This window comes from Dermacentor andersoni, chromosome 2 (genome assembly GCF_023375885.2).
Source record: "Dermacentor andersoni chromosome 2, qqDerAnde1_hic_scaffold, whole genome shotgun sequence".
NCBI classification, from domain to species: domain Eukaryota; kingdom Metazoa; phylum Arthropoda; class Arachnida; order Ixodida; family Ixodidae; genus Dermacentor; species Dermacentor andersoni.
Window position 1 is genome coordinate 104,250,952 of NC_092815.1, and position 26,344 is coordinate 104,277,295.

General features: G+C 44.4%; 1 protein-coding gene across 2 annotated transcripts in view; it reads left to right on the forward strand.

Moving 5' to 3' along the window:
- The window catches only part of LOC126541931 (UPF0764 protein C16orf89 homolog), a 114,126-nt gene extending 90,018 nt beyond the window's left edge, over nt 1–24,108 (forward strand). For both annotated transcript variants that reach the window (XM_050188903.3, XM_055076696.1), the window contains exons 4-9: nt 474–621; nt 5,918–6,029; nt 7,147–7,306; nt 21,194–21,322; nt 21,641–21,691; nt 23,700–24,108. In XM_050188903.3, the coding sequence (XP_050044860.1) occupies nt 474–621; nt 5,918–6,029; nt 7,147–7,306; nt 21,194–21,322; nt 21,641–21,691; nt 23,700–23,797 (698 nt within the window). In that variant the 3' untranslated portion in view covers nt 23,798–24,108. The remainder of the gene's footprint in view (nt 1–473; nt 622–5,917; nt 6,030–7,146; nt 7,307–21,193; nt 21,323–21,640; nt 21,692–23,699) is intronic.
- The last annotated feature ends 2,236 nt before the right edge of the window (nt 24,109–26,344 follow it).

Genomic DNA, 26,344 nt, shown 5'->3' on the forward strand with positions numbered 1-26,344 from the left:
GACACTGTAAACATCGCAAAGTTGTTCTTGGTAAGTTTGGTACGTGCCAGATATAAAATACAACTGAAAAATATGGCAGTTTCCACTGTGAGAGCCCTGTGCTGTCACCTGGGTGTGTTTAGAGCCACACAAATTGCTAAAGCCTATTGACTGCTTCTTTAATAACTGATGTGCAATACTGTACGATCGTTAACAAGGTTTAATACACTCTCTGAACATCTTCTGCAGGACTGCTATGAAAATGGTTGTCCACGTGTTCCTATAGAAATAAGTGTTCAAAAAGGGCAACAATATTTTAGCCGCTCAAAAACCAACTGGTTATTTCGTGTATATCTTACTGCCACTTCTTAAAGGTTGTGATGTTCTTCAAGTTATGTTGTCGGTCTAAATTTTATCAAATATCAACCAAGACTACAAAACCGGCAGCCATTTCACATCAGCAGATGCAGCTAAGCGCGGCAATTTTATCGCAGCTTTGCTTCCGATCATTCGGCTGGGAAACTGGGCTTTCGATTTCCCGGAATCACGAGTCAGCACCGACTTCATGGAGATGCCACTCGCTTCGAACGGATTTTTGGAGGACTTCTCGGATTTTTGCATCCTGGAATTGTCAACACCACGGTAAGCGCTATTAGCGTTACTTTGACGATATCAGTATTTTATCTAAAGGCCATCGGAATGGGTCGCTTTCTCTAAAGCCAAGCATTTCATCAGCATTCAAGCTCCCATGGCAACTTAAAGTTGAAATGAACGCAGATATCTTTCACCGACTATTTGCGATAAGCTATTTGCGATAAGCGTCCTATCGGCCACCTTCTCTTATTAAGACATGTAGAAGTTAGGCTGACCCGAACGTTTATGAAGTGGCTCTCGTATGAGTGGATTAACCTGCGCATCCATAAAATTTATCCACCTTCTAAAACCGCCGCGACGCTGTAGGCATAATAAACCCGCACGGAATTTTTTACAGGAAGCTTGAAGACTTCGAGCAGTGCTTCTTTTTACATCATAAAAACAGCAACATCATAATTTACCGCACTATATTTGTTGCAGTATAGGCATCCCTGCTGCGGCTGTCCCGTTTTGACAAGCGACAAAGCAGTCTGTTCTGTTCGCATGACACTAGTCACCGTATGTCTCGCTATTTACCCCACTGCTTTGATCGGTGTAGTGGTTCAAAGCTCTTACCTCAAGAGGCATGCTCTTGAACATTGACATATATATGTTATGCACAACGTTGTGACTATCTACCGTAACCGCATGCAGTAACGAGATAGATTAGTTTGCCTCTTCAAGAGTAATACAGCAGCACGTAGCCATTTGCCTTCGATCACGCCGGCCAATATATCAGAAAAAGCTAGAGGTGGCTTACAGCAAATGATTGAGAAGCTGAACCGAGAAGATTTTAAGGACAGGTTCAATATGCAGAAAACTAAATTAATATTCTGTAGCAAGGCAAAAAACAAGAATTCCTGTTTGGCAGTCAGCAAATTTAAGCAGGGAAGCAGCACCTTTAATTATCTACGGGAAATAGTCACAGAGAAGCGGCACCCTCTGGAGAAAATCACGAAACAAAAAAATGCGGTCTTGAGAGCAAATGGCTGGCGCTAAGTAGTCACAAGCAGGGGTCTACCGATGTAATTTGAAAGGAAAGTAAATAATCAGTGCATTTTGCCAGCTGCTATGTTCGGGAATTGAAACTTGGCGGATCCCAAAGTAATTTGATATGGAGCTAAGAGGCACACTACGAGCAATGGAACGGATAAGGACAACTGTAACATAACGAAGAAAGGCGACAGTGTGAATTATAAGCGCACACGGTTAGATGATATTCTAGCTGAGATTAAGAGAGTGAATTGCAGCTTGGCAAGTGATATCGTGCGTAAAGTAGCAGAACATGCAATAAAGGAACAAAAACGCAAACGAGGACTGCAGATAATTAGATGGATTGATGAAATAAGAAAGCCGTGCATGCAGAGGATGAAGTTGGCCGAGGCAAAAGCGAGCTCAGCTGAGGCAAGAGCGAACGTGTATCGGCGACGACGATGATGATGATGATGATGATGATGACGACGACGACGACGACGACGACGACGACGACGTCGTCGTAGTCGTCGTCGTCGTCGTCGCTATATGCGTCATATGTTTTGCATTTTTTTTCTCGACTACAAGGTGTGATAGAGTTTTTTGGTTTCAAGAACCTGAGTTCGAGTTCCCGAAAGTTTTCTTCCGTAAGTGCAATTTGCCACTCGCTAACCGCCTTCACTAATTATGTGTTTGACATTCCGAGTGGTTGACACTTGATCTTACAGGCAGCTTTAGCGTAAAAATTTCCTAGTGAATACAAACCTTGTTTCGAATGAACGCTTGTCTTGTGTATCATGTTGGTTATAATAGTTGGTAAGCACTTGTTCTTTCGAAATGCTGTGACGAATGAACTTCTTTATGAGCACATAGGCTCACCTTAATACCCACCTTATATGTTGGAACGATATGCTATGAACTTGTCGGTATATACGTCCATAACGGAATTATTACCGTTTATCGGTGCCCGTGCAGCATATGAGGTTCAGTTGATATTGTCACAGACGTTTGGTTGACCTTCGATGCTGAAGCGAAACAGTCCGCAAAAGACTGTAAAAGGCTTCGAATGCTAGCCTGTTGTTCACCTGATAATTTAGAATTCACATCAATATTGCTGTTGGCTGGTACGTCACAGTTAGAATCTCCATCATTTTGCCCTACAGTTAAACAAGCGGGAAAATCACTGACTGGCTCCAAATAGGCGATGGCAGTTCGTGGGGCGAAGTGCTGGTATTCACGACTGAAATTGGTCACTAAAATCTGAGCAGTCCGTGACGACAGCTGCAAGATGCCGCGGGCTACGCAAACCTGTCGAGCCAACAAGACTGACAGATTGCCTTCAGCGATTCCGAGATGGGGAGGGTCATCGTCTGTTTCTACGGTGATCAACGCAGTACTCCGGGGTGGTAAAGTAGCACAGTCACCCGAAACGCGTAACACCGTGGACTGTGGGTGGTAGTCGTCCGAATGAGTTGCGTGTTCGCTGGAAAATGTGACAAGCAACTCGCGAAGGTTTATGATTGCGCCGTACTCCCGAAGAAAGTCCATGCCGAGTATGACCTGCCTAGAGCACTCTTCCAGTATAATAAATGAGCCGACAAATGTGACCTCGCGAATTTGTACCCTCGCAGTGCATTTGCCGATCGGCGTGAGAACATGACCGCCGGCTGTACGGAGCTTAGGTCCTGGCCACGGTGTCGTCACCTTGCGAAGTGCCGTAACCAGTTGTCCGCTCATGACAGAATAATCGGCGCCAGTATCGACAAGAGCGGTGACCGGGTGGTTATCTACAGAAACGAGTATGTCGGCTGAAACAGGTTCAGGGTTTTCGAAGAAAGGTGTCGAAGGTGCGCAGTCGTCGTTGTCGTCGTCGTTATCGTCGTCGTCGGGGTGTCGCAGCGGAGGATCTTTCGAAGTGCGTTGGACAGCGGCCCCACCTCCGGAGGTCGCTGTTCTCAGTTTCCCCGACTTGGGCTCGTGGGCCGATTGCCCACGGAAGCGGAGAACGTAGTGTAGCGGCTAGGTGACGCCGATCGTCGAGGAGGTGGTGATCGTGACTGGCGCCTCTGCGGAGACGGAGATCGGGTCGTTGGCAGGGACTGTTCAACCGGTGGGAACTGCGCGTACGGCGACGAAGGTTGACTGGCCAGATATTGCTGGATTTCTCTCGGGCGCTCTCCCTCACGTGGGCGACGAGCGCCGGGGTGATAGCCCTGGAGTCCAATTCTTCGGTAGTAGCAGGCACGGTACACGTGGCCCGCTTCGCCACAGTGGAAGCAGAGTGGCTGGTAGTCAGGTGTGCGCCACACGTCTGACTTTCGCGTATTGATTCGGGGGCTCGTGGACCCGTACATATTTGTACGTGAACCTTGGCCCTGGAAGTGACACAGCGGTTCTTCAGAAGAAGGCGGGTTACGGTGGTTCCCGGGTTGCGCAGGTAGCCTCACTGCTTGCGCATAAGTCAGTACGGGGGCGGCTTCAGGTCTGGTTTGCACGAATGGCTGTGCTGCCTGGCGAACTTCTTCGCGGACGATATCTGTGAGGGATGTTACGGTCGGTTGAAATCGCACTCCCTGTAGCCGGTCGAGCTCCTCACGCACAACACTACGCACAAGCTCTCGAAGCGCATCGGTGTCATAGGGTAACGAGACAGAAGATGCTGATCCCAGGTTGATTTGGCGATCGTAGACCGAGGAGCGTTGTTGAAGGGCTCGCTCCATTGTTGTCGCCTCACTGACGAACTCAGCTACTGTAGCTGGAGGCCTTCGCATCAGTCCAGCAAACAGCTGCTCTTTAACTGCACGCATCAGTAGGCGTACTTTCTTCGCTTCTGTCATGCCAGGGTCAGCACGCTTGAAAAGCCGCGTCATGTCTTCTACGAACATGGCTACGCTTTCGTTCGGCCTTTGAACCCTATTCTGAAGGTCTTGCTCTGCTCGCTCTTTTCTTGCGGGGCTGCTGTACGTGTCGCGTATCTGCCTTTGAAATTCTTGCCAGGTGGTGATGGATGGCTCGTGGTTAGCGAACCATGTTCGGGCAGAGTCCTCTAGGGCGAAGTACACGTTCCTTAACTTTTTCTGCTCGTCCCAATAATTGACGTCAGCCACACGATCGAATTCGTCGAGCCAGTCTTCCACGTCCTCAAAAGGCTCACCATGGAACGGCCGCGGCCAGCGTGGGGTGTGGAGAACCAGCGACGCAGGAGGCTGTCCCGTACCGTACGTCTCCTGTGTCTGGCTTGCGGTTGTGGTGGACATCCTCGGCAGATCTTGGAGGCCGTATTCCGGAGGCAGTCTTTGAAGCCGTCGGCTTTTGCGTAGGTTGTCCGCGCTCTGTTCCTGGGGGTCAGAGTACATAGACGTGTACCCAGCACCTCCACCAGTTTGTCACAGACAAAGCCACAAAAGACTTCGGTCGACGCTAAAGATCTTTTTATATATGTCGCTGTCCTGGCACCCTCGTCGTTCTCTTCTTCTCGGAGCCACCCAACATGCCTAGCATGTGGCACCGAATCGCACCGAGTGGCTCTCAGCTGTGTCGAGGCCGTGGCAATATTTTATATATTTTTTTCTTCTTTGTGTGTTTTGCGCGTGGGGAGAGGAGAAAAGTGTCGTTAGGGTGGATTCCCCGGTGCTCTGTTAAGCTTGTTTTTCCTTTCAGTTAAAGGCAGAAGGATCTCGCCGGCATTGTGGCTTTCTTCTCGCCATACAGCCTTCGTCGCCCTTCAGTATAACTCCGAAAGCAAAGAGAAACGCGGGAAATTGTACCTCATTAGATGAACCGGAAATCAAAATACGCTGCGAACTTCACCCGCGCCAGCAAGCACGCGGACGAGTGACAGAAGCTGGCAAAACTTGCGGCTTTCTATCTACCGATAAGTAGGATTCTGAAAACGAAGCGTAGATGCGAGAAAGCAGCAAAAATAGTAGAAACTAGTTGGCGCTTAGTTAGTACAATCTAAAAATAGAGAAATCTGATATCATCACATGTACACATAACACAGCCCCTGTTTCCTACTTCTCCTTCCGTGTGTTCATCTGTTCGCGCTGCCTATAGGATGGCTATAGTCAAATGATTTTCCCCGCTAGGAATGTTATAAGGAAACCGATGAGGGCGGTTAGGTACTCTGACCCTCAGGAAAAGGTGGCGATGGCGGTAATGGAGATCAGCACACGTTCACTGCGTGCGAGCGCCGTCAGCTGTGGGAACCGGCTGTCGCCACAGTGAGTTCAGCGCCAGAGAAATCGCTGAAGTCTGCAGAATTGTTGTTGTCGTTTACTTCATCGTCAAAAGTAATACCCTTATTATTCTCTCTCTTTCATTTTTTTTTCAGGAAGTCAGAAGAATGCAAAATCAGCTCAAATTGTTTCGACCTCATGACTGACCCATATACTGACGGGTACTGGTTAACACACGAAGTATTCTACACACTCATCGCCTACGTCGTAAGTGCATAGACTTGTCCTTAAGATTGTAGGGCTGATCACCAATATCCGGATTTACACGTAAGTAAAATAATAAATCGAAATTATAAAACTTGCCCGGAAATTTTTCGTGTATAGCAAATGACCGTTTAGGTGCAAAGATGGAGATTGTGTTTTATAAAGGGAAGAACTGGTAAGTGCCAAGCAACAATAAACGAAATCATAATGGATTCACAATTTGCAAATCACAATTTACACTAGCTTGAGAAGCTATCTTGACAAGTTACAGTGCGCAACACAGGGAAGTTCACACACGTAGTCCTCAATCCAGGCGAGCTGACATTACTCTTTGGAGCACATCACTCTCAAATTATAAATTACAGCTGGATACCGTATCTTCTGTAATGTAATGGGCCATCCTTATTCACACCCATGTTGAATATTGTGGGGAAGAGCGCCTAAATTCGCACTAAGCAAGACAATATACAGCAAATTTCATTCTACAGGGAAGGCGTTTCGTTTAGCAAAACCCCGAAATTAGATAATCCGAAATTATTTTTACTTGACTACGTAAGTGCTTGTCATCTCGAAGCTCCTCTATAGTCATTTATTCACGCTTTCAGTTGCCACAAAGTCTCCAGAAGCGCTCCTAAATACGGCTACTGTTCTCCTAGTACCCCGTGCTTATTTTTCTTCGGCTCCACTTAGTGTGTCCACGATGAAGCTCTGAAAAGAATTCACAACAACCACGACGCTCACGAAGAAAACTTAATTATTAAGAGTGGCATGTGCTCATTCACGTACCATTTTCGTTCTATTTTCATTCTCTTTCTTTTCCGTCTTCCCCCCTAACATAGAGGAGATTTAGGCAAAAATGTACTGTTTTGTAAAAATAGAGTTTCTGTAGCGCGGCGCGTAAACTCGAAGTTTGTAGCAATATCGTGTACTTCATTCCACGTGGGAACAGAAAAAAGTTTAACGAGCCGTGCATTTGGCGTTAGCTCTTCCTACAGAGGCTATCAACATACTAACTTAACTGCGTCCGGTTTTGTCGCTTCTACGAATTGTCCCGAGATGTCCACCGCGTTTGTATGATCATTCACCGCTGCTGTCCTTTTATTTGATCCTTTTTTTTCAGAGCCCTTGTAGACAGCGACTGCAACAGCTTCTTAGCGAACACAGACAAATGAGTATCAAAACATTCCTCCACCAGACGTGCAGCAACATTTACAGGGACGCCATGTTCGAAAGCAAGCAGGGCCTCACGGAATGGTTTCAAGACCTTTTTATGGAACAAAGCAAGTTGCTTCTTCTTCTTCTTTATTTTCTCATTTATCAGCAATTAGGCGCAGCGTACGTGTGTTTACCTGTAGCTAACCCCGTCATGATGGTTGTCACGAAGCTCGAATACATTTTTTTTTCGATTACTACGTGTGGTTTAGTTCATCTCGTGGCTTCTACATCTTAATAAATTTACTTATAAAGCAGAGCTGCAAAGTTGAAACGCAGGGATGCGGACAGCACAGATGCTTGCGCTTCGTTTGAGCTGTTCTCGTCCCAGCATTTGAACTTTGCAGCATTGTTGTATAAGTACATGTATGTCATTCCAACGAACCCCAACGCAAGCCTTAACCGTAATAAACTTGCCTCGGCTTTGGGAGGAATCGTGCAGGCAGCTGGGCGCTATACTTAACAATCAAAGCTGCATGCCAATTAACAAACTATTTACCTACTTGGTCTGTGGTTTCTGTGCATTTTTGAGTTTTTGCGGTATTCTCTCGGTTCTTTGTGTCTTGAAGGTGAACGGTTCAACTTGTTTTGAACCATGAAGGTATAATAGGCAGTGAAATCAATTACCTCTGCCAAGAGAAAAAGCAATGCAACCTTATACTCGAACACCAAAGGTCTGGTTTTCTGCGCCACAGATTTGTTTCACTTAATAGCTTCGTTACAAAGATTAAATTCGCCGTTTGAGGTCCATTCTTATTCTTGTACGGCCCTCCGGCGGGCGCAAGTGCGTTATTGAATTAATTGAATTTCTCAAAGTAGGATGTGTGAGAAAATTTGTAAAGTATGACTCACACATAAACAACTGAGATGCTAGCGTTGGATTGTTGTTCTAATGTACGAGAAAACGTAATTCTGTTTCGCAGAAACTCCACACAGACCACGTATCCAGCTGCCGTGGCGGTGCTGTTGTTGGACAGCGTTTGTCATAATATCGATTACGGTCGCAGCACACGCTGTGCCATAGATGCAACGGGCAGAACGCCCACTCATCAAGGACAGATACATTGTACGCACACGTTACCTGTAAACTTCTTAATGTATGTGAACCACGCGAGTTAATGCTTAAATAAAGAAAGATATTTATTTTTGCCACGTTTCGCACCTGTTTTTGTAAGTGAACGCTGTCCAGATAATACATTTTGTTACAGGTTCCTCGCAGGTAGAACAAAGCATGGGAATTTCTTGCGAATTTCAAGTGCGCTTTGTTTTTCAATAATAGAGTAGAATAAGTGGACTTATAGCAAAAAGAAGAAACCTCCTCCTCTTCCTCCTACTCATTCAAGTGTTCACATAAAGCAAACGATAAGCCGCAAGACGCTTCGGCAAGACATCGTTTCCCTAAAAAATATGTCAGATTGGTTACACAACTGAATTCAACGGCACAACTTATTTCAATAATTATGCATCTGTAGGAACATTATCACGGCACTTCGAATCCAAGGTACCTCTATTAACAAAAACTATTAGAGGAATATACAGGCTGGACAAGTTGCTCCAAATGCAAGTGCAAGAAGCCAAGTCTCTGATTTTGCCATATGATATAATCTTCTGTTCTTATCTGGCCTAACTTTCCCTCGAACCGCTTTTAGACTATTTTGCGGTATCTTACAGTCGTTCGTCTTCTAACTGCGTACATGCAAGCCTCTCATGGGGTTACATGATTGGAGAGCACGACGGGGTGCGAAGAAGGTGTCGTATAGCGAACAAAAAGGAGAGCAAGAAAGTGTTTAGAAGGAAGCTCTCTTTGCCCGCTCGCGAAATCTTTGCAGCGCGTGTTCGCTATGCTGCAAAACGCGAAACCAAATTACGAAGCATTTGCACGATCGGAGAAGAACGTGAATGGTTCCTAGCTCATAGGCTACTAGGAAATATAATTTCACCTATCATATGTGCCTCTCAGGACAACATTTAATTGAAACGTTTCAAGAAAGCTTCGTTTAATGTTGATATTTCAGTAAGTGCGTTGGATCTGCCGTAATATTTAATGCATATATATATATATATATATATATATATATATATATATATATATATATATATATATATATATATACGGGGAAATTACTTGTACTTACTAAGTGCATTAAAGAAATGCTAAATTATAGGCAATGAAAGTGGATGAAAAAACAACTTGCCACACGTGGGGAAAGATCCCACGTCTTCGCATTACGCGTGCGATGCTCTAACCAATTCCCCATCCACTTTCTTGGGTATTTGCGTGTTACTGCTAGAACTAACCTTGGGAGTGTGAGCCAGCGCCCCCACTCAGAAACCTTGGCGGCAGATGTGGATATATATATATATATATATATATATATATATATCTTGGGTAAACTTTCTGAAATCCAGGAAAAACAAGCCTCTTCTGAAGCAAAGTTGGTTCAAATGAATACCAGGCTTTCTTCCATAGAAGAAAGTTTGAAGGAATTCGACGTTGTTAATAAGAGACTATCTAAAGTTGAGGACTATCTGCATGTACATGACCGGAATTTAGATGCTCTCAACCGAAAGGTTGATCAACTTGACAACAGGTCCAGGCGAAATAACTTGATAAGAGGAATTGGTGAGGAAGCACGGTAAACTGATGATGTTTTGTTGAAAAAGGTGAACGGTGATGTGTTTAGCGGCATTTTGAAGCTGAAAATCAATTCAGTTGAAAGAATCCATCGCCTAGGCAAAAAGATTGAAGGTAGAGACCGTCCCATAATCTTGAGGGTGGCTGATTTCAGAGACAAATCTAAAATTTTGCGTCATTGCTCTATGCTTAAAGGTACGAATATAAGCATCAGTGAGGATTATTCGAAAAGGATTGTTGAAGTACGAAAATGTCTATGGGTTTCTACACTGGAAGAAAGGTCAAAGGGAGTAAAAGTTAAACTACTATATGACAAAATAAAAGTCAATAATGTCCTTTATGCGTGGAATGAAATCACTAAAGAGCGCTATGAGTGTCAAGCACACCCTCAGGATGACCCTGCTTGAATTTTGGAAAGCGATTCCTTCAGGATACTGAATGTGAATGCAAGAAGCATATTAAATAAGGTCGAGGATATCGAAGCTATGATTTTAGAGCATGACCCGGATATTACAATGATTACTGAGACATGGCTTCATAAAGGTATATTATATAGCGAGGTAACTCCAAAGTCTTATGTAATGGTAAGGAAGGACCGGGATGGTAGAGGTGGTGGAGTTGCGTTAATGATTCGCGATAACATTGACTTTATTATACTTCCTGTCCCTGCTGATATTGAGGCAGTTTGGATTAAGATAATTTGTAAGAATCGTTCAGTACACATAGGCGGTATATATAGGCCACCAAATTCACCAGTCCAGGTTCTTTCTTCTCTCCGGCACTTTATGGAGAGCAATATGCAACAAGGAGACAATATTATACTTTTGGGCGATTTCAACCTACCTGGAATAAACTGGAATGCTCACTCCCCTGGAGATACAGATATTTTGAATTGCAATGAGCTTCTTGATCTTGTTTTTTGTTTTGGTTTAAACCAAGTGGTGACCGACTATACTAGAATCAGTGCCCGTTCTTCGTCTATCCTTGACCTTGTTTTCGTGTCTAATAACCTGTTGCCTTTACTAATAGACTGTGAGACCAGTGATGGCATCTCCGACCATAAACTTGTACTGTCTTTGAGCCTTTCTGCCAATACTGTAAACCATCCCCGCAAGGATGTCGTGTTAAACTTTGCTAGAGCTGATGATGTTGGGGTTCTAGAATTGCTAGAGGACTCTTATGAGAGATTCTCTGAACTTTATATGCGTAATCAGGGTCCTGATTGTCTCTGGGAGTACTTTGCTAATTTGGTCATGTCTTCTATAAAACTGTATATACCTAAGCGTTTAAAGAAAACTAGCAATAGAAGCCCTTGGATAAATAGAGAAATAATACACTTAAAGAGGCTAATAAAACGAAAACGTAAGAATTGTAAAAAGAATCCTAGCACTCAGACTCGTTCCACCATTCAATGTCTTGGAAGGAATCTTAAGATACTTGTGAAAGAATCCAAACAAAGGTTCTTTGGCATCACAATCCCAAAATTTCTAAAAGAAGCACCGGGTAAATTTTGGAGATATATTAATCCATCATCGAATGTTCACTCAACGACACAATCTAATGAGCATCCTTCTTCCGAGAGTTTCAAGGATTATTTTGCATCTGTGTTCACAGAAGACAACGGGATTATGCCGAGTATTGAAACTCCATCTGACAGGCCGCCTATTGCTGACGTTGAGATTTCTGAACAAGGTGTGCTCAACCTTTTGCTTCGTTTGAACATAAAGAAAAATCCTGGACCCGATGGCATCCCTAACGAGTTTCTTTATCGCTATGCCGAATGGAATTCTAAATATCTTGCATTACTTTTTCGGTCTTCACTTCATAGCGGTTTTTTACCAAAGGTATGGAAGCAAGCTAAAGTGATTCCTGTCCTTAAAAGCGGCGGTGCTGATAATTTAGCAAATTATCGCCCTATATCAATCACTAGTACCTGTTCAAAGATGCTTGAACATATCGTCTCGAACCATCTGTTAACTTATATTAATGAATATAATTTGTTATCTATCCACCAACATGGCTTTCGTCAAGGCCTATCCACAACATCTCAGCTCATCGAATTAGCCCATGATCTTTCAGAAACTATTAACTCTCGGGGACAGACGGATATGATCTTCATGGACTTTGCGAAGGCATTTGATAAAGTGTCTCACCATAAACTACTAAGAAAAATTGATGTTATGTTCAAAAATGCTGCTATTACTCAATGGTTCTCATCCTATTTTCTTTCTCGTGAGCAATATGTCGAAATTAGTGGTACAAAGTCTCAGATTTCATGTGATAAGTCGGGAGTTCCCCAAGGCAGTGTTTTGGGCCCCCTTTTATTCCTCTTATTTATAAACGACCTCCCGAATGAAATAGACGTTTCCATCAGGCTCTTTGCAGATGACTGCATTATATACAATAAAATTGATGTGGTAGGAGACCAGGTAAAATTACAAGCAAATTTACAGAAAATAAAGAAATGGTGTGATGAATGGCAAATGGTGCTAAATCCGTTAAAAACTGTAGTTATGACAGTCTCTAGAAAGTTAGATTTCTTAAACTATTCTTATTTTATTAATAATCATGAACTGATAAGAGTTGATCAGCATAAGTATCTTGGCATGATTTTCACAAGTGATCTTCGCTGGAACCACCATATAGATTATGTGTGTGCCAAGGCCAACAAGGCACTCTGGTGTCTGAGGCGAAATTTGCCATTCGCAACTCAAGAAACAAAACTTCTAGCCTATAAAACATTAATTAGACCTATAATTGAATATGCTAAGGTGGTCTGGGACCCTTACACTGCTATAAATATATCAAAAATCGAACGAATACAGCGTCTGGCAGTCAGATTTATATTCAATAAATATCGGCGGACGGACTCCCCTTCTCAACTTTGTGTACAGGCAGACCTACCGACATTCCAGGCTAGATCTAAATATGAAAGACTTAAATATCTTTACCTAATCATTCATCATCATGCTCATATAAAGCATACAGACTTTTTTGAAATTCTTTCTAGTGAAACCACTAGACATCGTCATTCAATGTTTATTCGTCCCCCTGTTATACATACCGATTGTTTCAAGTACAGCTTTTTTCCAAGAGCTATCAAAGAATGGAACTCTCTGTCGGGAGAAGCCGTTTCATCCTCATCAATTGATTTTTTCGCAAAACGCATTGGAAATATTCTAGTTTGTAAATAATATACTTAACTTTGTGTCCTTGTTATCTTCAGCGGTTTACGCTGTTACCTCTTGGTGTTAATAATTTTAATTTATTGTCCCTTTTTGTGTTTCAATGTACAGTTTTCCATGTATAAAATATGTGATTTATAATTGTTCGTATTCCTCTCCTGCTATCGCCATGTGAAAGGGCTGGCAGTATCTGTAAATAAATAAATAAATAATATATATATATATATATATATATATATATTTGTGTGTGTGTGTGTGTGTGTGTGTGTGTGTGTGTGTGTGTGTGTGTGTGTGTGTGTGTGTGTGTGTGTGTGTGTGTGTGTGTGTGTATATATATATCCACATCTGCCGCCAAGGCTTCTGAGTGGAGGCGCTGGCTCACACTTCCAATATTAGTATATATATATATATATATATATACATATATATATATATAGAGAGAGAGAGAGAGAGAGAGCTGAGAGCTATCCCATAAACAATCTGGAATCATGCCGAATATAGTGCAGAGTGTGGGCCGTTCCCGTAGTTATGTGCTAATGTGCTACCCCTGTGACGCCATTTTAAGTCAATATGTATGTGTCACTGGGTATGCGCGTACTGCACGGCGGTGCAGCGTCTGCAGAGGGAAGCGCGAGGGAGGGTCACGGCTGCAGCACACGCCTCATGCACGAGGCGTTTCGGCTATTCCAACATTCGGACACTCACCGTCGACGAGTTCTTCCCCAATTTTCTATTATTTCTCAATTATCCTTTCATGCTTTACTATTTCCCATTTTGCGTTTTGTATTGATAACACCAACCTCACTATTTCTTTTCCCGCTGCATTTTCGTTCTCCCCATACCACTTGCCCGGTAAACTTACGTGACAAAGGCCGCAAGTGATTTCTATGTTGAAGCGAATTGCTGGGAAACGTGCCATCTGTGATCATCGCGTGCGTCAAGTATTCGGCGGTATCGTGACGGCAAACGGGCTCAGTGCTTCCTTCTATAGCTTCGTGCAGTCACAATTAACGCGCACTGCCCTGATCTGCTCCTCAGATCAATTCATTTCGCGCCGTCTTCCTCCGATACTTCAACTTAATTATAAAAGCCGTCAGTGAGTTTTTGTCCACCAGCTGTTCAAACGATTGTGCTACCGTTATCGCTGCCCAGGGGTCCAAACTTTATTTCTTCAATGATTACTATTTGTGATATTGTCGACTACGATGTATATTTGTATGACCCGTGTAGTGCGGCGCTTTTTCTTGTCTGAATCTTTGGCGTTAATATCTTCATCACACCTTAATTATATGTATTCTTGTAAGTTATTAGAGTTAAAGCATGCTGTTTGAATTGCTGAACCTCCGCCGACCCCTACCGACGCTCTCCCATGTGCGAAGCCCCCACAGAAGCTATTAATAGAGTCTTTTAGCGTGTCCCCTATTCCGGCAAACGGGGGTGGTTTGAGCGGATTGCCGGATGGGCGGGGGCGTAAACGTCAGCGGCTGGAGTGGTGCAGCCACCTGGTGGCATAAAGCTCCACCAGACAAACACACAGCTACAATTGCAGTAACTTACTGTATTTTGCTTCGCTGCTGGTGCAAATTTTCGACAGCGGCGTAATTGTGAACACGATTACGCTGCTGTCGAAAATTTACGCCTGCAGCTAAGTAGAATATAGTGATTAGCTCTGTGTTTGTGTGGTTGAGCTTTGCACCACTAGCTGGCTCCACCAACCTAGCCGCTATCGTTTACGCCCCCGCTCAACCGGCAAACCGCCCAGGCTTGCCAGAATACCGGACGCACTAAAATTCTCTAGTATAGGCTTGAAAACACAAGACACTGAAACACAAGAAACAAGAAGATGACTTGTGCTGACGACAGATAACGAGGGTAGCGTGACAAGCCATGCAGACTGTGCATTGACGAGAGTGGCGCTGGAGCCAACGTATGCGGCTGTTATTCAAGCTGGGCTCAATGCAGCGGCACGTTTATTCTTCGTCTAGCGCTGAGGCAGCGTTTAAGCACGTTGGCGCTGATCGTCGCATGCTGGTTGAGTCGCGTTCCGAGAGCAAAAAGCTGGAAAAGATTGCAGACTACTTCAAGCAATGAAGCGATTTGCTTCATTTTCCACCGCTTTTTTAATTCAACCTCTCGGATAACTCGACCAAACCTAGCGGTCCCACAAAAGTCCCCTTAGCTGAAGTCGATTGTACTTGGCCAGAAACCTGGCAACCTGTGATCAAGGCATTGTGCTATGGAGTGAAGCTACTACATTGCTACAATAGCAGGCTGCATTTTAACACATTGTTCTCTGCCGTGCTCCAGCCTAATCTGTCCCATGCATGTACGTCGCGCAATCATCATCACGCACATTTCATGGCATTCCCGCGATGCTCCCCGACGTATCTCTTTTACGTAAAGTCCCTGGTTTTAGGATGATACATGAACATTTTGACCGATGGTATGGGATATCATGATATGACTAACCTACCAGAGGTAATAGTCTAGTCCCGGAACAACGAGCTTTTATTTTTCAAATAGCCTAGGATTTACATTCACACACTTAAAGCACTTGAACTATAACCGGCTTCCAGCTAGCGTGGCACTATTTTAGGGGTCAAGTGGAGGCAATTCCGACCGCTTCCAATTACCCGCAAAGGCGCGGCAAAACAGCTTTTGTACAGCAATGGCGAATATGCCCCCACCGTTAAACGGCGGGAAGTGGTTCTATCGGGGGAACCTAGTTTTGTGAAGTGGTAGAAGCTGAAAGGGGGATGGTCGGAGAAGGGTAGGACAATTCGGGGGGGTGGGGGGGGTGAGTTCCAGTCGGCTCCGACGCCAGTTCACAATCTAAGCCTCAATGTAGCAGAGTGGGCCAAATGGACACCTGCTGCAGCGTTAGCGCGCCAGGTGTTGCGGGTAGGAAAGGGTATCGCTGCGACGCCACGTCACCCTCACTCTCTCTCTCGACGCGAGCGCTCCTCGACGGAGCAGAGTCAACGCCCCCCAGAGTGCATGCCTGCGCGCTCTGCTTTATGACCTCATGCTACTTAGACCGAAATTTCCCCTGTCAAGCCCAGCGTGACGAAAGCGGTGACGTCAAAATCACCGTGGCTTACTCAGGAGCATTTCCACTAGATTCTATGGCAGTCGGTCAAGGTAACATGGTTGTCATGGCGCGAAGTGCACATGCGTTTTGCTTTCCCGTAGGTGTTGGCAGAGTGGGCGAAAGGGAACACCTGCTGTGGCGCTGGCGCGCCAGGTGTTGCGTGGGGGGAGAGGGCGTCGCCGCGTCGGTGGCATGCGGCGTTAGCACTGCAAGCTGCTACTACTTGCTGGCTGGGACAGCACGTACCGCTATGGTGCGTTACTTGCAGCTCAAAACTCAAAGGACCGCTCGGAGAACTTCGATTGGACAATAATGCTTTCGCATTCACAACTCATAGGAGGTGCTTAGGTTTCCTAGGATTTTTTATTCCCTTATTTCAAGTGCTGCTAACTTCAACGCTAGGCGTCACATAACATATATCAGAAGATATCAATATTTCTGTAAGTTGTGAATTTTCATTTCTTCATGCATTGCTTGTTCAGTTTTGTTGGGTTTTTTATTCGCCCTCCGTCCGACCTGTAAATGCAGCTTGTTTTCGACCGGCAACTATAGCCTTTTGGCTATCTCTAATAAATTCGTACGCATTTTAATGCGAAAGAAATATAGCTGATTCGCTTGGTACTGGCTTTATGATTTACTTAGCACAATTTTTTTTTAATAGAAGCAAACATGCATCGCTGTAGTATCATAAAAATACCCACAGCATTTCCTATGTGCCTTGACATGGAAAAAACAGGCATATGCAGGGTCTTTTAGCTCAGTCGGGCCATACTTTTAAAAATCCGCATGTGAGTTACTAGAATGCAACCAACTTAGTATTGTGCGCTTTCCTCTTGACGATCTAAAAGTATTTTATTTGACCGAGAGCTTATGTAATTAATTAAAATAATGAATTAGCGAAATTAAAGCCTTCATATCAACGCAAAACCTTCAGTGTACAATTAGTACATCCTGTTGAGAAATATGGAAACCCGCCGTGGTTGCTCAGTGGCTATGGTGTTAGGCTGCTGAGCACGAGGTCGCGGGATCGAATCCCGGCCTCGGCGGCCGCATTTTGGTGGCGGCGAAATGCGAAAACACCCGTGTACTTAGATTTAGGTGCACGTTAAAGAACCCCAGGTGGTCGAAATTTCCGGAGTCCTCCACTACGGCGTGCCTCATAATCAGAAAGTGGTTTTGGCACGTAAAACCCCATAATTTAATTTAGAAATATGGAAATATATTTTTCCCCTGGTGATAACTGCTTTAGTTTTAAGTTTTCTAGGCTGCGAAGAAAGCACGCGATATTCGAAAAAAAAGGAAAGAACACTTGACTGCGCGCTTACGCGCAGCGCCGTTAGTGTCCTCAAACATTCCACCAACGAAGGGTCGATGCTACGATGCCCTTTACGATGTCAACAGCAAAAATACTGGTCAAGCTTCAAGAATGTAACCTCTCCCCTTGGGAATTGTCATAGATTTACGAAGCTTATACTGTACCCTTCAAAGCAAGACTGCCGTGCTTTAAGAAATAAGTAACTCCAAAGAATACCACGGACACTACGACGATTTCCCAGTAAACTCGTTTTTACTACCAATCCTGTGTTTGGTAAATGAAAGACGCGCTCCCTTGGTGATTTCCTTCGTATGGGGTCTTGTTGTAGCGCTTTCTTGCTCGCATAATTTATCCGATGACGCGTTCGCTTACTTTCTAACTTACTTTCGCAAGGGGCCTGTGTTGCAGCAGCGCTTTTCTTGTCTCGCGTAGATTGCCCACCGACGCACTCGCCTGCGTTCCAACGCAGCCTCTTCAGAAGCTCCTCTCTATTGCTGCAGACGCAATTATCTCGCTTTTTGCGTCTTAGAATGCAAGCTCTCGCCTGCATTCTAAGTGTGCCTCCGTAAGGGCTGCGTTTCGTATAGGTTACCTCGCCGGCATTCTGACCTCACCGTTCCTCGTCACAGAGCAGTTTCCTAGGACGCGGAAACAGTCGCGTAATTTTCATATTCGAACTAATTCAAGCACTGAAGACACCCATAAATTACTTTCTAGCCCACGAGGCGACGTAGGTTTCCCGATGTTGAGTGCGTCGGTCGCGTGTTGAGAAGATTCTCTAGCCATAGTCTTCACTTTGCGCGGTTGTGTGCTGGCGCCTGGCGTTTTTTTTTCTTTTTTTTATGAAATATCGCGTCAGAGATCCTTGTGCCCGCAAGTAGGTGGCGGTAAGCGTGAAAAATGTTTGTGCCATTCACGGAAATTCACCTAGTCAAGCCTGGATGACGCTACGGGTTCTTTTGGGACACGAAACGGAAGGACGAACTAAACCGAGCAGGAAATAACCCCGGGCACCTAGCCAAAGAACGCGATGCATTAAGGTACTTCTCAGTTGCTCAAGAGCGCAGCGAACACTATTAAGTTGATTGCAATCTCGTAGCTCCCACGTAGACTTTTTTAAGGTTTGACCTGACTTAATTGAAACACCCTGTATATATTTGCATATGCGACCGCTTCACTGCTGACATAGAGGCAGGCACTTTATTTCTGCGTTTTGGCTTATGAAGTGTTGAAATATTGCAGCGTTTTTTCGGCCTTATGTGTTGCGTAGGCGTAACGAACCTGGGGACGCGATTATTTTTTATAGAAATCATGCACTGAAGAAAGCTCCTCTCAGCTATCAATTTTCCCTGGCTTCAAGATTGTGCATACCAAGAGGATAGCTGTCACCATGTCAGTGCTGTTGCTTGCAGAGTCAGAAAAGCAATCACGCTGAAACTGGAAGCTGCAACCTACGCGAGATGGTGTTATTTCGAGGAAAACGTGGTTCGGCGAATATTCATGATGCGGTCTTTCGCTAGGCACATTGTAGGCGTCTGCGCTCCCGGAATCTCCTCGACCATGGCCGAAATGGATGCGTGGACTGTTATGAGTAAACAACGTTCCCTTGTATTCCACCAACTGTCAATGCTAACGCGTATTCATATGTACGCTGAGAACTGTTCAATATATGTGTTACACTAGTGCAGTAGATAATTACTCTCAAGATAATTCCAAGTGCAGTTTTAGTTAGGAACGAGCTGGTGGAGAATTATTTTTTCTTCTTCTATTTCGCTGGATGGTTCTAAACAGATTGGTTTATGCATTCTATAGAAGGAAGAGAAAAGCGCAAGAAATAACAGAGACAGAACCAAAGGCACAATGATGACGATGGAGCGCTCAGTTTTGAAACAAACATTCCAGCCGAACCCATCTCACGATCGAAGTCATCGCAAACGCAATTAGCATTGAAGCAACGTAGTCACACACCGTATTGTTGCAGCAGAGACGCATTACGTATAAGAAATGTAAACAGCAGGGTTCCCGACCTTGTGGTTCCTCTCCCGCGCTTCCCCTTGGACGTCGTAGTGGGGGACTTCGGAAATTTTGACCACCTGGGGTTCTTTAACGTTCACCATAAATCTAAGCACACGGGTGTTTTCGCATTTGGCCCCCATCGAAATGCGGCCACCGTGGCCGGGATTCGATCCCGCTCCCTCGTGCTTAGCAGCCCAACACCATAGCTACTAAGCAACCACGGTGACTAAACCCCAATTGTAAAGGAAACATTGTATAATATACAAACAATAAAATTCTTATTGGGCACACTTTAGAAAAAAAATTATCAATGAATTCATTTATTCAGCAAAGGAAGGCCTGAAGGTCACTGGTGAGGTAATTAGGAAAGCGGGAGGAGAGGTAGCCGCCAAATAAATCGCACGCGCCAAGTCTCTAACAACACCGAAGTGGGTTAACGTCACTATGTGATTAAGGTGTTCGAGTATGTCCTTTTGTAAACCTTTGGAGAGGATAAGGCAAAACTCGAGGATGTGATATAGTAACATTGCGAGACTTCTCGTTAAAGTCTGAGAATGTCGTCGATCGGGACCAACGGCGTTAGGTCCTGCAGTTTGCGTATATCGGTGAACTTTGGGAGGCGTGCGATAGTCCGAAGGATTTGCCGGTGAAGCACTTGCAGTGGGTATGACTGGGTACGTGCCACTGCCACATGAGGGCCTACTACGGCGACAAGCGTCCAGAAGGCTACGATGCTCAGGCTGTTGACCATGGTGAATTTCTTTCCGCTTCTTCACAAGGAAATAAATTCCCTACGGTGGACACCCTTAGCAGAGCAACCTTCCCGGACGCTTTTGATCATAGAGGAAGGAAAGCATCGGATAGGCCCCGGCCAGCGCGGACGTATTGGAGGTGGTGTGGTGGAAGTCACGTGCTGCTTTTAACAAAGGAGCACTGGGGACTTGCACTCCAAACGTCAACGCTGGCATAACAACTGCGCTCCTGAAGCTCTTGCTGCTGCTCTAGGTCTCTGAAAAGGGAGATAAGTTTTTTCGACCTATGTCCTTTTCGCAGAACATTCTGTTCGCGAGACAAGCTGACTTTGGAGCGTGGTGTGTAAGCTTGACAGTTGTGTTATGGGTCTGTGTCTGTGAGTGTCAACCAGCAACACAGACACTCAAGCAATCACGGCGCGGGTCTTCGTCGTCTTCTTCAACGTGCCACGGAAAAACACAGGAGCGCGGTTGTTTCACTAAAACTGTTACAGAAGGTTTATTGGCTTTGTTCTGACGCGCGTCGGCAGCACACACTTCCGGCGGCTCGTAGCAATGCAAGTTCAAAGCTCTCGCCTATCTGCTCCGGCGAACTGACTGGAGGCGCGAAGGGAGATGGCACACCAACATGGCTACATTTCCGGCTTCAAAAACGTGACGTCAGTAACTCTCCTATCCTTTTTCTGTCCTCCATGCTTTTGATCATAGCAGCAGTAGACCCTCATGTGGCAGTAGTAGTTCATATTCATTCTGGAGATATGATATTGGCAAATAATCGGATAAAAATAATATAACAAATATAACAATGTCGAGTAAATTTAAATTTAAAAGTAATGAAACACACGTAGAGCGTAGGTAATTTAGACCAAAATAAAAGAACAAAAGGGCATTCGGAGATAATGGAATAATGAAGGCGCGGCCACGTGAGCCTCGCGATCTCTTCGTTCTTTTCTTTTTCCAGTCGGCTTCTGTGGGCTGGCCGGCTTTCCGGAGTTTTATAAGCCGGAGTGGATTCGAGCCATTCGCAGCTGGCAGAGAGCGGACGGCTGCTTTACGGACGGCTTGGAAATTGTCGACGACCCACTCACAAGTAATAATACTGTTTACCTGGCTCATATGCAGCTCATCACACGTTTAGAAAGAACAGATGAGCCTAGAGCATAAGCGTTTTTTTTCCTCTAGCATGCGTACGAACACCGGGATTTATAGCAGATTACGTGTGATTTGTACTGGCATCAATTAAAGTACGAAGTGCATTAATAGCTCCTGTATAGGCTCAGTTTGCTAATGAGGATTCTGGATATATTTGGCATATTTACAAGCTATAATGTCGGAACTTGCGTAGGCATCGCATGAATTTATTATCGGAATGGTGGTAAAACACGCATTGTTCTCACGTCGTTTACAGCTTTCAAGAGGAAACCGGGTAGGACTAAGCGAGCAGAGATACGACTGGAAGGTAAGTTCAATGCGTCATTCACCTGAATGAAGTCGCCTAAAGTTTCCTATTCGGAAAGGCAAAACTAGAAAGGGCCTATTAAATCCTTTTCAAATTTTATTTATTTAGACATAAAGCTTTGCAAGTGATCCTCCCAGCATTGCGCATTTTCCCAATTCTTGATGGTGCCGGTCATCGTTCAAATGAAAATGCACATGCTGGACAGTTAAGCATGCCGCTATCTATCATGCGATCATGCACGCAAGATAGTCAGTTCGACATACTGTACTAAACGTCTTCTTTCAATTCCACACGATTCTTGGCCAATCGCCCATAGTTTGTATGAGCCACAAACTAGGAGCAAACAAGCAAACGGACATGTTGGGGCTTGTCTCGTCTATCTTGACTGTTTATCACGAGAGCCACGTCTAGACTTTTCACGTCATAGTACAAGCAAAGTGTGCATGTACACCTGCAAAAATGACTGCGCCGCCACTAGTGGGACCAACTGCTTCGCAGCAAAGCTAACTTTACAATTTTCAAAAGGGTCTATTGTGGTGCAGTAGCCAAGGTATCTGGAAGAGTAACACAAATATCAATATAAATAACGAATTTTTCTTAATGTACGATTCGAAAAAAATATATACCATCTAATACGTCACGCATTTTCACTCCCCTGCTCGAGCCTGCTTAATATTTTATGGGTAAAATTTCCGGAACGTTATTCAGCCACAACAGCCCAGATATGGAAAAAAAAAAAACAATTCAACGAAAATGTTAACCTGCATTTTCTTTTCTTACAAGCAGCCTATTTGCGCGAAATTAACCAAAATACAGGTTTGAAGTAATGCTTTATCGCTCTAAAGTAATTCATTGTTTTTTTAATGCCCCATTACGAAACAGAGTAGCGACTTTGCAGGATTCTGTCTAGACCAACATCACAGCTTCGTCTCCTCCGACAAGAGGCGATTGTCGAGTCTATCTAGCACCGTCGAGAGCTCTTTCATGGGCACACTTCAGCGCGGGCAGTGACGAAAATGATGCCTGGTCGCTTCATTGCAGTCACAGTTCTGGCATGCAGGGCAGTCGACTATTCTATTGCTGGATGAGCAGGTGTTTGCGAATGCCACGCCAAGTGCTGCTTTAGCTCGTGGTATACCAGGCGGAAAACGGTGACCTATACTGGCACTGACCTGACCTATACGAAGACGAGTCGGTGAATTCGCTATAGCCTCACGGTGCCAGTGTGAACTCATTCACCGGAGAGCGATAACTTTTTGGCGGCATAAGTTCTCGATAGTGGTGTTGAGGTAGCGAAATCGAAGAGGTGAATGTGGTTACTGCGCTAGGCAGGTTCCCGATTAGTAGGAATCCTAAAAACGCAATCGCTTTCAAGGACTGCATGTTCAGATTGTTTCTGGAACATTTCTATTTTTCAGCGCAACAACAGGCCAAACAAATAGACAAGGCAAAATAGAGTGCGTTGTCTTGTGTATTAGGTCGTCGCCTTGGGACGCTAAAAAATAGCACGAGTTGAGATATCTAAGTCTTCAGAGATACATTCATGTTCTACATTGTTGTCTCCCACAATGTGTAAACAAGACGTTCAGGGGAACATAATAGGTAGGACGTCAAGTTTTCAGTAATGTGACTTGCACTGTCTGTTTTCGATATGTGCGTGTGCGTGCATGTGCACGTGTGCGTGTGCGTGTGTGTGTGTGTGTGTGTGTGTGTGTGTGTGTGTGTGTGTGTGTGTGTGTGTGTGTGTGTGTGTGTGTGTGTGTGTGTGTGTGTGTGTGTGTGTGTGTGTGTGTGTGCGCGTGTGTGTGCGTGTGTGCGTGTGTGCGCGTGTGTGTGTGTGCGTGTGTGTGTGCGTGTGTGCGCGTGTGTGCGTGTGCGTGTGTGCGTGTGTGCGTGTGTATGTGTGTCTATTTCTGCTTACTTCCGTTACTGCGTGCAGTGCTGACCATGTTGTTGCTTGCCTATCTGCTAGCTTACATTGCTTCCTTCTTTTTTCTGCTTCTTACAGACCGTTGCCGACCTCACAAGACAGTTTTGGGGGCAATAGCAATGTCAGCTGGACTGAAGTATTTGATAAATTCGAATAACCTTACAATAAGTGCTTAAATAATATGCTATGACAGGTTTAGGTAAGTCTAACAAGAAATGAAACGAAATGTGTCAAATGTTGCTAACTTTAAAAAACAGCTGCTCAATGAACATTTTTAAACGTGTAAAGGTCTCGAGACGCACGTAAGAAAGGAATTTGCATATTTAAGATAAAGAACAAAAATTTGGTCCGAAGATTTTATTATAAGTTCCGTCAGCTCAGAAAGAAAGCACGGGTGATGGCAAGACCAACCTTCCACAAGAACCGCCTACCTTACGTATGTGTGGCACTTGTTAAACTAAATAAACTACTTATTTTCCACGTGCAACGCAAATGTGCGATGTACGTTGTTGCGCATGTTTTAGTGCAACGAAGCGGACATTACGCTCAAGCAATGTCTAAAACACACAACGCCTATAGACGTGCGGCGTGGTAACAGAATTCTCACGGCGACGTCCGCCTTAAGTTTTTCCCAAGTACTTCGCAGTTTCTCCGCTTATATCTCCGCTGATTCTGTTAAAAGCCTCGTTAGTGGCTAGTAAACGTCATGCGTCATCCCCTATTTTGAACATAATTCCAGGTTCGTTATAGTGCCACATGAAGCTACCAGCATTGTCTACATAACAGGTACAAGGACGCATCATTTAGTTTATACACAACACAAGCCTCCGAGCCTTCATGTAAAAATTTTATAGTAGACTACCCTAAAGATGAACTTGGAGGGACCGTGACAATCTGTCTTAGGAGAAGTTCCATCTTAACGGGTTAGTGAACCAAGATAGTCTTAATGCTATTCCTGGTATACCCGAATATGTATCAGTCTGTGTGTTGTGACAGAAGCTTACGTTCCACTTAGTTTGCTCAAGGATCTTTTTAGTGCAATATGTTCCAAAAAAATTAACCAGAGCCAACTTCAGTCAACATCTACATAATTACGTATATGTCAATAACCAGGGACCCAAGTTGTCGTCAATTAGGTGTATTGCAGAGAATTGCGTACCTTGTGACACATACTCAAGGCACCTACACTGCGACACATAACCAGTAGCCCAGTGGCAGATACCCAAGTTGGTGTCACAAAAGTTCATTGAGCGGCACATGCCGAGAAGCACATACCCAGGGGCCACATACCCACGGGTACGGTCCACATTTTTAAACCGCACCATCTTAAGGATCGACCCACGAAAACGGCCCGATACCAGATTCCTGCTACAGGAAACTAGGTTTAACTCGTCAAGAAGAGCTCCCATTATAATGTGCGCATAGCTCGAACTGTGGGAATTCGTTAAAGCGAAGCTTTTATTGTTGTTGGCGAAGAATGCTGTTCTTTATTTAGCGACCATCACAGAGCACAGGAAGAAGTTGAACACATATTTACTGGGAAGCACGTCGCTCAGCAAAAACACATGGCACTTCAACATATTAATCCCACACGTGACGACGAAGGAATTACGACCAACTCATGATGACTATGAAATGACAACGGTGACATGACGAAGGGATGACGAAACTTGAAACTGCAAGGACGGTATAACAGCGATGGGATGACCACGATCGTAAGACGTCGACTGTGTGACGACTGAATGATCCCCATGGAACACATATAAGCGTTATACAATATGGTGTTGTTTTCCAGCTGCACCAAATTTTTGAAAACTACCTATGGCAGATAGCACAATTTTCAACCTTTCAGCTAAATGACTGGTTGAAGCGGTCATTACTTATAGGAAAAAACAAAATGCTTAGTTGAATAATTAACCTATTTCTACTAATTAACTTTGAAAAAATTACTTTACCGCAATTATTTAAATCTACGAAATTGTAGCTAGTCAGATTGCAAGGCATACGGACTTATAACGAATTCTAAGGATGTCACCGGTTTCGAGAGATACGCCGTCACACTTGCGGTAAAATGCACTGTTGCTCCACTTGCGTTAAAAAGAGACGCTGTTTTATGCATTGAAGCACAAAAGTAAATGGAACGCAATTGCATTTCGTTGGGTCGTTTGAAAATAATCTTCAAGAAACTTGTGTAGTTCTGAGGGGTTGTTCCAAGTGGATACGCCTTGCGAACTCACCGGCCACAACTAGTAAATTGAAACACCTGCTGTAAAGTACATAATTAAAATGTTATTTAGTGTACAAGAGTGCACTTTAGCGAATGAGTACAATCACCTAAATTTGTAGCAGATAAACTTATACTTGGTAGCTCTTCCTTTCGACGGACCTGTGCAGTGCACTGACATTGCTTCCGCAGCCACTTGCAACTAAGGCACCAGCAAAGTGAGACACGCACGCTTGAGTGTTCCCTTTAACAGTCGGTACCGCACTGTACATTGTATGTCCACTTTGCCACCTCAATTGGGGATAGTAAAATAAATAGGTAGGTTATTTTTTGTTATATTTGAGCAAGGTATCCCAATGGTTACGGTCGACGTGCATAAGTTGGACATAATCGCATACGAGTCGTAGTGTAGCTGAGAGTACGACATGCTCCAGGTACGCAAGAAAAATACATTCATAAGAAAAAGCAAGACAGCGCTACAAAACACAAAGCAAAGACG